This window comes from Podarcis pityusensis, assembly GCF_964106645.2.
Source record: "Podarcis pityusensis genome assembly, chromosome: 2".
NCBI classification, from domain to species: Eukaryota; Metazoa; Chordata; class Lepidosauria; order Squamata; family Lacertidae; genus Podarcis; species Podarcis pityusensis.
In genome coordinates, this window is record NC_138029.1 from 73,392,450 (window position 1) to 73,404,473 (window position 12,024).

At 42.5% G+C, this 12,024-nt stretch overlaps 1 protein-coding gene across 4 annotated transcripts in view; it reads right to left on the reverse strand.

The window, feature by feature from the left end:
• Nucleotides 1-12,024, reverse strand: part of CACNA2D2 (calcium voltage-gated channel auxiliary subunit alpha2delta 2) — a 529,531-nt gene that overhangs the window by 184,709 nt on the left and 332,798 nt on the right. For all 4 annotated transcript variants that reach the window (XM_080996409.1, XM_080996408.1, XM_080996407.1 and 1 more), the window contains one exon: nucleotides 1,563-1,607. In XM_080996409.1, the coding sequence (XP_080852535.1) occupies nucleotides 1,563-1,607 (45 nt within the window). The remainder of the gene's footprint in view (nucleotides 1-1,562; nucleotides 1,608-12,024) is intronic.

Genomic DNA, 12,024 nt, shown 5'->3' on the forward strand with positions numbered 1-12,024 from the left:
TCTCAAGTTCCACAATTCACTCTGAAATAGGGATTTGAAAGGAAAAGCACACATTTTCATCAGAAGTCTCATCTATTTGGATGAAAGTATTGTTTCTTAATTTAAGAGCTCCAGTGTGATTTCAGTGTTTGCTGCAAGGTCCCATTGTCATTATATGTTTGCAATAAAATGACATGTTACACACAAATATAAGCTACACAGATATAAGATGGGGGACATGTGGCTTGCCAGTAGTACATGTGAAAATGATCTAGAGGTCTTAGTAGACTATAAGCTTAACATGAGTTAACAGTGTAATGCAGCAGCAAAAAAAAAAAAAAAAAAAAAAGATAAAGTTATTCTAGGCTGCATCAACAGAAGTATAGTGTCCAGGTCAAGGGAAGTAATAGTACTGCTTTATTCTGCCTTGGTCAGACCACACCTGGAATACTGTATCCAGTACTGGGCACCACAATTTAAGAAGGATATTGACAAGCTGGAATGTGTTCAGAGGAAGGCAAACAAGATGATTAAGAGTCTGGAAACCAAGCCTTATGCTGAATGATTGAAGGATCTGGGTATGTTTAGCCTGGATAAGAGGAGACTGAGAGGAGATGTGATAGCCATCTTCATATATCTAAAGGGCTGTCACATTGTTTCCTCCTGCTCTGGAGGGCAGGACTCAAAACAACGGCTTCAAGTCACAAGACAGGAGATTCCAACGAAACATCAGGAATAACTTTCTGACAGTAAGAGCTGTTCAGCAGTGGAACAGACTCCCTTGAAAGGTGGTGGACTGTCCTTCCTTGGAGGTTTTTAAGCAGAGGTTGAATGACCACCTGTCATAGATGCTTTAGTTGAGATTCCTGCATTGCAGGGAGTTGGACCAGATCACTCTTGGGGTCAAACTATACAGTTTTATGATTCTATGAAAAGAGGTGGAATGATCTGAAATCTTCATTTTGCTTCAATACCCAGAGCAGAATTACATTGCCCATCATACAGTGTCCCTGCAGATTTTACTGTGGTATCCCATGCCTATATTTGACTGAAACATGTTCCCTTACATGTGTTATTGTATTTTTCACAAGGCTTCATGGGAATGTGTCTAAGATGAACACAATTTAAAGAGAAAAAAGGAGTTTAAAATAGTCAAATAACGCTGCCAAATCTTTTATGAAATGAAGCAAACACAAAATGTATGCCTGCTGTGATTCCCTCCCCCAATTCAGTTCCCAAGATCAATAAAAACAACTTTATCCCACTTTCTATTCTCTAAGTGCCTCCTTGCTGGAAAATATTTGTCATAAGTAAAAGGAGTTCTGAATTCTCCTGAATTTAACCATTATTGCTTCTTTCTATTACCACCCAATGAGGAAATATTAGAACTTGCAATTCTATAACAAAACCCCATTTTGTTCACTGCCATAAGTGTAGATCCTGTGCTTTGGAGCCAGTCAAATTACTCTGAGCTCTAAACAAAGGTGGCAAAGTAGACAGTGGAATTCTAACTTGAAGGAAATAACATGTGAAACTCATTCAGTGCATAAAATATAAGTGAAGGACAAGTGGAAGACACTTACATATTCTGTCTCAGCCTTGGAGTCATAGTATTCAATATCCTCCTCCTACAGAATAAAAGGGAAAAGGTGTGATTAGTACAGTACACAGTCCCAGGCCACAGGAAAGAGGTTTTTCAATGTCATCAGCAGGCTTGCCAGCATTTCATTTTAACAAGACTGTGACTTGTCTGGGGGCTGGGGTTCCTGGTGAGTTCTAGCATGTTAAAGGCAAAGTTCATTGCAAAATGTTTTGGGGCACTTATGATGTTGGTATTGAGAGGCACACTGGGCTAACTCTATGCTTGGATTACACTGAAGGGTTAAAGAACCATGATGGGAGAGCAGCCCCCACAGGAGCCACTGCATGTTGGTCACATTCTCTGTCTTTGGGTGTCCTGTTTACCTTGGCTCAAAAGAGCTTGCAGAGAATATCTGAAGAATATCTGAAGGTATCTGAAGAAGTGTGCATGAAGAGATTGAATCATGGACATGTTGTCTGCCTTTAACTTGCTTTGCAAAGAAGCAGCAGGCAGACTTCAAAGCTATGGGGCTGAAACCTGTAGGAAACCACTGAGCCTCTTGGGCTTGCTGATCAGAAGGTTGGCAGTTAAAATCTGCACAATGGGGTGAGCTCCTGTTGCTCTGCCCCAGCTCCTGCCTACCTAGCAGTTCAAAAGCACGCCAGTGCAAGTAGGTACCGCTTTGGTAGGAAGGTAAACGGCATTTTTGGGTGCTCTGGTTTCCATCACGGTGTTCTGTTGCACCAGAAGTGGTTTAGTCATGCTGGCCACATGACCTGGAAAGCTGTCTGTGGACAAATGCCGGCTCCCTCTGAAAGTGAGGTGAGTGCTGCAACCCCATAGTAGCCTTTAACTGGACCTAACTGTCCAGGGGTCCTTTTCCTTTACCTTTTACCTCCACCCTTGATGAATAGGCATCTGCATTCATCCAAAGTTTCATCATGAAACAAACTATGACATACCTCACTAGAAGGTCACACTAGCTCAGTTACAAGTAATCTAAGAATGGGTACAGGAATCCAAGTGTTAACATTTCCAAATCTGTGCTATTCTATGGAAGGTCACATTGGAGGTTTATAATACTCTCTCTCCCAACTCTGAAGTCTCTGAATCTATGGGAACAAGAAATACATTATCATTTGCTGGAGGGGAATGTGTGCTAATGGTGGAGATCTGAGATGCTAATAACCTCTTCTACTCAGAACCACAAAACAGGCAATGAAAAATTAGAGAGTGATTTCATCATTCCAGTGAAGAACTGCATGTCATTAATTTGCAGTATTTAGAAACTATTTACATAGAAAAGTCTCTTCCAATCCCTCTTGTGCTAGGACATGCAGCAGCTGATAAAATTCATAAAGGGACAGGCAATTCAGAGAGCAGTAATACTGTCAAAATAGAAGTTCACATTCCATCAAAAGGGATAATTAAAAGGCAGTTGGACTCTCCATTCTGCATGCAAAAAAATGGGAGTGGGGATGCAGAAGTCATAGCAGTACATTCTCCTCCTGCAGCAAGCTCAACACCACCAGTTCTGCCATTCACCAGAAGAACGTCTTTCTAGGGACCTGAAATTCTGGAATGCTATTCTCAAACAGTATTCTTAAATTACTCTCACTGCTGCGTGTATCCTGCATATTGAACTTGCTATGGAGTCAGGCCAGACCAGGACGGGTTTCTTGAATTCTTGGAGGACCCCCAAGGTATGCAGGAAAAATGTCTTTTTAAAGAAACAAACCACATGCCCCAAACTGCCTGACTCTGTGCAGACTAAGAGGCACACTTACTGTATCTGCTGTTGTCACGCTGCTATGAATATAGGTTAGGCTGAGGGGAAGCAAGCAGTGTGCCACTTGCTTCTCTTCTGCCTGCGAACTAAAAGAGGAGCAGAAGTGGGTTACCCAGATTCCTCCCGCCACCCAAAAATAACATTTTAAGCTGCAAAGGCAATTGCCTTTTCTTAGTTTGAAGGGTGAGGGCAGAAGCCCCCTTGAGCCTAGGTGTGATGATCTCTTCATAGTTGAAAAGACTATGGGGTGCAATTGGCTCTGGAGGTTGTATTGTTTAGAACAAGAGCCATAATAAATGGAATGCCCATTGAAGTGGGCATCCAAGCACAGAAATCGCTTATCCACACTGCATTGATTTAAGTGGAACTGCACACTTGGATGTGCATTCACTGAAGGCAATGCAGTGCAGACAGTAAATGCACTCTGATATGTATTCAGTACACACCTGAGTGACACCACTAACATTGGCAATGCTTTGCTTTTGATGGAAACCCTGCTCAGGTGTACATGCAAGTGGATAGTCCATAAAAAAGAAGTCCATTCATGTTTGAATGTGCATTTAGATGTGCACCTCTGCAAAGACCATGAACATTTTCGTGGAACGACAGTTATTATCCCTGCTGTGGGAAATCATCTTTTCTCAGAAGTGCAGCACAGATGCTTCCTCTACTTGAAGGTGCTTCTCAATTTAGTTTCTGCCCTTTACCCATGCACTTATATCCACGATATCAGTATCAAGAGCTCTACAAATCAGTTGATAGTGAGGGACACATCAATGCAGATGTGAAGACAGCTGGAAGCAGGCAGAAGGAGCTGGGCACATCTTTTTGTTTACTTGGATGCTGTTCTGTTCCAAGAGGATGTATCTGTTAACAGATGGAGTGCTGCAAGGAATGGCCCCATGTGTCCGTATTATTATCAGTCATAGCAGCAGAAGGATCTAAATAACTGTGCATCGATAATGAATGTGTAAAAGACCCCTTTCTGGATGCAACCCACCAAGTCCTAATGCTCAGCAGCTCCCATTAATTTAATGAGGTTTGCTCAGGGAGCCCTAAACAAATCCCATTGAATGAATCAAAACTGAACAGTCATAGTGTCTGGTGGGCTGAGCTCTGTGTCACTACTAAGGGGCTATGAGAGAACAGCTCCAAGACGACTGGTTCAGTTCATGAATCAGAGATGTCACGGTTCACAACTCAATCTCTAGACTAAGCTGCTAAGCCACACACTTTCTCACAGCTGACTGAAGTGTTAAACTCTCAAAGGGGTGTTGCTTTAAATGACATGGTAACTAGAAGAATGACACTAGAGGAGGGTGAAACAAATCTACAAACAGCCTAAGATATCTTTAAAATAGCGCGGCCAGTTTGGCAAAGTGAAGCTGGTCAAAGGCAAATTAAAAAATAAGATGGCATTGTGAATTGCTGTTATAAAGAGAGAGAGCATACTTTAAAGGAGGGGTGGTTAACCTGTTTATTTATTTGTTTATTAAACAAGTATGCATATTGCTTAATAAAAAAAATCTATGTGGGGAAAAACATATGTTTTACATAAAGCAGAATAAAATTCAAACATATGCAAAAATTGTTCAGTCAACTGAAATACACATGGCTGGTCACACCTCAGGGAAATAAAAAGGTTGGTGGAAGCATGCAAATATGCTTGCTGCTTACAGGTGTTTATTGGCCTGTGGGTTGACCCTGGGACACTCACATGCCATCAGCGGTTGTGACCAAAGCTGCCGCACGCGTACACAAATACCACACTCACCCTGCCTACACAACACACAGATATTCACAGATACCACACATAAAGCACTCTCTCACACAAGCACAATGCAGTTACTCTGCCAGCTTCTCTTCAAGGCAGTGGGTGACTTTCCTGATATACTCCTGCCTCCTCTCTTTCTTCTCATGCCTCTCCCTCTTGCCTCAGTTCCTCCCTTTCAACCTGCTCCTGCATACACTGCCCTACCCCATCTCCACTTCTCCCCTTGGCATTCAACTGAGAACCCTTTCATGACTGCCTCGGTTTTCTTTTCTACAGCCTCTTTCTGTTGCACTAACTGCAGCTGCAGCTTGTCAGTCCCATTGGGTGGGCTAGCAAGAAAGCAGCATGTCCCGCTTCCATCGTCGCTGGATGCTGTCTCTTGCTGCTCTCCTAATGCAGTGTTTTGCCACATGGCCGGAGTGGTTTGGCTGAGTGATTCCCCAGCGTCTGCTCACAGCAATAAAGACATTTCTTTTTAGAGAAGCTTTTCATCACTAATCATGGTGGGATTTGACTCTGGTTTTTGCCTTTCTGCTTAGATCATCAAGGTTTGTTAGTTATAATATTTTAATTGCTGTTTTATTTTTTAAAATTACACTATAAAGTTTACTAATTTTCTGCTTTGACTGTTCATCTGCACTAAAAATGGATGGTTAAAGGAAATGTAAATCAAGTGGACCATGATCTCCACTGCCTTGAGGAAGGATTTCTAGCCAGAGATAGGTTGTACCTCACAGCGCTTGGCATTGTCCACATTCGCCAAGCTTCATGAACTATGCACATTTTTGTTCTTTGTCAGTTGCTTTGTGCTGTCCTCGGCAAGATAAAGCAACTAACAAACTTAGGGAAGTGCTGGGTGAGATCCCATGGACAGTAATACTAAAAGGAAAGGGAGTTCATGATGGCTGGGAGTTTGTTAAGAGGGAGATAGTAAAAGCATAACTTCAGGCAATACCAATGAGATGGAAACATGGAAGGTGCCTAAAGAAGCCAGGGTGGCTATCTAAAGACCTTTTAACTGAGTTAGGATTAAAAAAGGATATGTACAAAAAATGGAAAAGGGGGAAAACCAACAAAGAGGAATTCAAACAAATAGCCAGCACGTGTAGACACAAAGTCAGAAAAGCTAAAGCACAGAATGAACTCAGGCTTGCTAGAGAGGTTAAAAGCAACAAAAAAGGCTTTTATGGGTATGTTCGTAGCAAAAGGAAGAACAAAGAAACAGTGGGGTCACTCAGAGGACAAGATGGTGAAATGCAAACAGGGGACACAGAAAGGGCTGAACTCCTCAATGCCTTCTTTGCCTCAGTCTTCTCCGATAAAGAAAACAATGCCCGACCTGAAGAATTTGGAGCAAATGATTCAGCAGAGGAAACACAGCCCAGAATAACTAAGGAGACAGTACAAGAATACTTGGCTAGTTTAGATGTATTCAAGTCTCCAGGGCCAGATGAACTGCATCCAAGAGTATTAAAAGAACTGGCAGATGTGATCTCAGAACCACTGGCAGTCATCTTTGAGAATTCCTGGAGAACAGGCGAAGTCCCGGCAGACTGGAGGAGGGCAAATGTTGTCCCTATTTTCAAAAAGGGGAAAAGAGAGGACCCAAATAATTACCGCCCAGTCAGTCTGACATCAATACCAGGGAAGATTCTGGAGCACATCATTAAGCAAACAGTCTGTGAGCACCTAGAAAGGAATGCTGTGATCACCAATAGTCAGCATGGATTTCTGAAAAATAAGTCATGTCAGACTAACCTGATCTCGTTTTTTGACAGAATTACAAGCCTGGTAGATGAAGGGAACGCAGTGGATGTAGCCTACCTTGATTTCAGCAAGGCATTTGACAAGGTGCCCCATGATATTCTTGTAAAGAAGCTGGTAAAATGCGGTCTTGACTATGCTACCACTCAGTGGATTTGTAACTGGCTGACTGACCGAACCCAAAGGGTGCTCATCAATGGTTCCTCTTCATCCTGGAGAAGAGTGACTAGTGGGGTGCCACAGGGTTCTGTCTTGGGCCCGGTCTTATTCAACATCTTTATCAACGACTTGGATGATGGACTCAGGGGCATCCTGATCAAATTTGCAGATGACACCAAACTGGGAGGGGTGGCTAACACCCCAGAGGACAGGATCACACTTCAAAACGACCTTGACAGATTACAGAACTGGGCCAAAACAAACAAGATGAATTTTAACAGGGAGAAATGTAAAGTATTGCACTTGGGCAAAAAAAATGAGAGGCACAAATACAAGATGGGTGACACCTGGGTTGAGAGCAGTACATGTGAAAAGGATCTAGGAGTCTTGGTTGACCACAAACTTGACATGAGCCAACAGTGTGACGCGGCAGCTAAAAAAGCCAATGCAATTCTGGGCTGCATCAATAGGAGTATAGCATCGAGATCAAGGGAAGTAATAGTGCCACTGTATTCTGCTCTGGTCAGACCTCACCTGGAGTACTGTGTCCAGTTCTGGGCACCACAGTTCAAGAAGGACACTGACAAACTGGAACGTGTCCAGAGGAGGGCAACCAAAATGGTCAAAGGCCTGGAAACGATGCCTTATGAGGAACGGCTAAGGGAGCTGGGCATGTTTAGCCTAGAGAAGAGGAGGTTAAGGGGTGATATGATAGCCATGTTCAAATATATAAAAGGATGTCACATAGAGGAGGGAGAAGGGTTGTTTTCTGCTGCTCCAGAGAAGCGGACGGAGCAATGGATCCAAACTACAAGAAAGAAGATTCCACCTAAACATTAGGAAGAACTTCCTGACAGTAAGAGCTGTTCGACAGTGGAATTTGCTGCCAAAGAGTGTCGTGGAGTCTCCTTCTTTGGAGGTCTTTAAGCAGAGGCTTGACAACCATATGTCAGGAGTGCTCTGATGGTGTTTCCTGCTTGGCAGGGGGTTGGACTCGATGGCCCTTGTGGTCTCTTCCAACTCTATGATTCTATGAAATGTAATAAATAAAAACAATAATAAAGAATTCCTGGTCGATACATATAATCCTCAACAGGACTTGGGGAATGCATATATCTTGACTGGATTTTGTACATTGTCTGGGCAATATGCACATTCTCTGTGATTATACATAGCCTCCAATAAACCTGCCTCCCCCTCCCCATTTCCTTTTCAGAAGTGTGCTATCTGCGCTCCTTGGGTTGCACCTGGCCCCCTACCTAATCTTATATGGCCCTCATCATCCTCTCCCAATGATGAGCCAAGCATCAGGAAGAAGGAAGGGGGCTCCAGATCAGGATCATTTCTCCCCCACCCTGCCTGCAGCTCAACCTCCTTTCAGTTGCTCATCAGTCAGTTAAATAGCACAAAGAGAATTGCAGAGAGGGGGAAATTTTAAATCCCCACTCCACTCTCCTGATTCTGATGGAAATGCTATGAAGCTCAGGAAGAAGTTTAATAGAAGCATTTGGTCAATCTTCATGGGAATTGCAGCAGAAGGGAGATCTAACCAGCTGATGAAGGGTTGCCCTGCAGGTAAAAAAGGGCTGGGTGAGAAACAATGTGAAGTACCTCAACCAGCATAAAAAATTCAGATGAGATATGCCCAAGGTTTGCTGGGGATTGTGTATACTACCTACAGATTGTACAAAATTCAGTTGATATAAACATGTATCTCAAAATCTGCTGGAGATTACATGTATTGACTGGGAAATGTGCACCATTCCTTCTTCATGGGAAAATTATGTGTAGATTCTGCATGAGACCTGGTGAATGTGCACAATGGCTGGTTGTTATGCACATTAACCACTTAATTTACATTCCCTTTAACACACACACACACACACACACACACACACACACACACACAAACACACAATTCTAGAATGGCATGAAGCATGATTCCCTTATAACTTTACAAAAATATTAGCTGATTTACATTATTGACCACAAGTTTAACTTTTATTGTACACTTAAGACTTAAACTACAAACTCTCCAACACAGAACTCTGTATTTTGTCAGTATTACCAGTTCTGTCATGCTGAGGAACTTACACAATGAGCTGAGAGAGACTAACTCCTCTTTGGAGTTATCATGGAGACAAAACCTGCTCAGCTAAAGCGATTTCCTCTTCCTTTTCCAGACTGCTAAAACTCAAGCTGACAAAATGCTTCAGCTTAGGGAGATCTGTGCCAATTACTTAGGCAGAGAGCAAGAAAATCATCAATGGGAAGATGTTTGCTAGCTGGATATAAAGGACTAGGCATAAGCTTATATTTAACATTTGGCATGAAATTCACCCTCCTCAGCAGAGATTACCATGTTTTCAGATGTATGTGCCTCTCATGACAACTTATAAATGCATTCACCAGTTTAGCCTGGCCTAGTTATAGTCTGGAAAGGATATTATTGGTATTTAGATCAAACTGACCCCTTCAACCAATGTGGATAAGAGATACAAAGAACGGAAAAAATGAGGAGGGAAGCACATAAACCCTAAAGAAAGCAGAATACAGAAGCTGATGCTCAAAAGTGGTCAGCTAATATGGGACTTCCTTGTGGGGCCAGATAGGTTTTTATACAAGCTGCTTCACTTTTGAGAACAAATTTCTCCTTTTTGCATTATTTCTCTTATAGGAGACAACAGACTTGTTCATCAATGCAGGATGGGCTTTATGTGGGTGATGTTAGATTCTTTTTGGAGAGAGGGGAGAGGTGAAAAGCAGTGACTTGGGAAACATGGAGACTAGAGGGGGGAAGTGCGCCAGCACCAAAATCCAAGAGTAGCAAAGAAAGAGACTTGATGGGGGACTGCAGAATGGTGTCTTCATGATAGGGCAGAGACCTCCATTCAGTAGAATGAGGAGGAACCCCAAACACTGCAGTGCTGGTTTAATACATTTTGAAGCACTGCATCTAAACACTCTTCTGCCAATAAAACCAGAGAGCCAAATTCAACTAAATCCTTGTGCGAGCAGAACAACTTTGGCTTGTGCAATTAGACTTTCCCTCTCTCCTTCCCCCTGCACTGTCCCTAAATTTGCTCTGGAAGAGTGGGGGAAACCCTGGAACAAATTTAGGGGCACATAAGTGGAAGAGAGGAAGGGAAGTCCTTTTGTGCAAATAGAATCCACTCTACTCACACAAGGATTTACACTGAATACAACATGGAATCCAAAATTACCCAACTTACATGGCTGTCAGTGAGGGTGATATGACTCAAGTGATAACACTGGCCAAACATAGATGCTAAAAATAAGTTTAGAAGCATACCTAATTTCATTTTAATATGAGTTTTTATAATTACAGGTATGTGTTGAGGAGGAATTCAAGATCTCTAAATGAGGTGAGGCAGAGGGGACAAACTTGCATGATTTTGCATCATGCTCTCAATCCCTAATCTCTGAATGAAGGTTTGGTGTAAATGCATAGAAAAAAATTAAACTGCAAGAGTCAATCTATCCCTACCAATGGAATCATGGGTGGGCAGATCAACCTTGGTTTCAAATCCTCGGGGAAGGGCTGGATTAAAGAGAAAATTCACTTCAGGAACCCAATTCATCACAGCACCTCCAGTAATGAGAATCTCCTCCAGTAAACCATGCCGTCAGGGCTCCCTCATATCCTCATGGCTGTTTTCCATAAACTATTTTACCTCCAGGTTCAGACCCTCTGGATTTCCCTCCATCTTGTTCCTCACCAAGCAGTACCCTCTATCCCAGTCTTTGCCTCTGCTGTGGAAGAGGTCTAGTGCTACCTTCTCTGGGGTTGTCCCCCCTTCCCCCACTGGCTGTGCCTACCCTTTATTCATTTATGATGGGTTGCAATATAAAATATTTACAAAACCACTGGTGGGTGGGTGTGTAGAGGAGGGAATGCATTGGATAGTAGATGCTGCCACGCTGCACAGACCTGACCCCTCACACATTAGTAGTCCGTTGGCCAATGTTCAGTGGACTATTAAGGTTTACTGTTGTATGGGATTCTTCCAAGAACATTGACCTAGGTGTGTCTTGCTCTGTCCCTTAATGTTCTTAAGCAAGTGTATATACTAAGCACCACTTAACACAGTTAATATGTCTTTACTGTTAAGGGATCCTGAGTATGAACACTTACTTTGTTGATTTTGAGGACTCATTGATGGACTTGGGGGTATTCCAGAAGGGACGGGGGAGAGTAAACAATGTAAAACTTAAGTCAGCCAACCACTAATTTAATGTGCAGAAATATGCCTGGGGGCATTTCAGATGGAATTTTTCTATGCTGTGGTGATCAATGGGTGAGTTCAATCTCACTCAACAAGTGCACGATAATAAGAGCTAACAGAAGATAATTTTTAATGAATGTATATGAAACTGGGAGAGACAGCACTCTCAAATTGAGGGAAGGTTGCTTGTGCTGCAGTGAAGAAAAGGTGTCATTGTCAACATGTTTTATTTTCTTGGTTGGACATTTAAATATTAAGAACGTTCTCCCATTCAAATCACACAATTTCAAAATGGCCTTGATTTTGTGACCCAGTTCTGGGCATGATGTTTTCCCTCGCAGCACATTAAAAACCTGCAGTTTTCCAATTTGTTTCCATCTGTGAACCTTTCCATCTGTGGTTCATGGAGAAGGCATGCCAAAGACCCTTTTCACATGGTGCAAACACTTCCTCTCTCCTAATCCTCAGCTTGACTTTATTATTTCTTGGTTGTATGGTACATGCTAATCTTTTATTGACTGCCTCTGTGCCTTTGTGATGTGCTAATCCCTCAACAACTGAAAGTTGTGCAAAGTTGTCAAGCTGTGAGATCAGATCTAAAGGAACCTGGGTGGAAGGTAACTGCATTGTGCAGAAATGTCTGGAGACTTTGCAACTGACTGGGTTCTCATTGCTAAACTGATAGTCTCCCCCAGCATCTGTATCAGTATAGAATATATATGTTCCTACA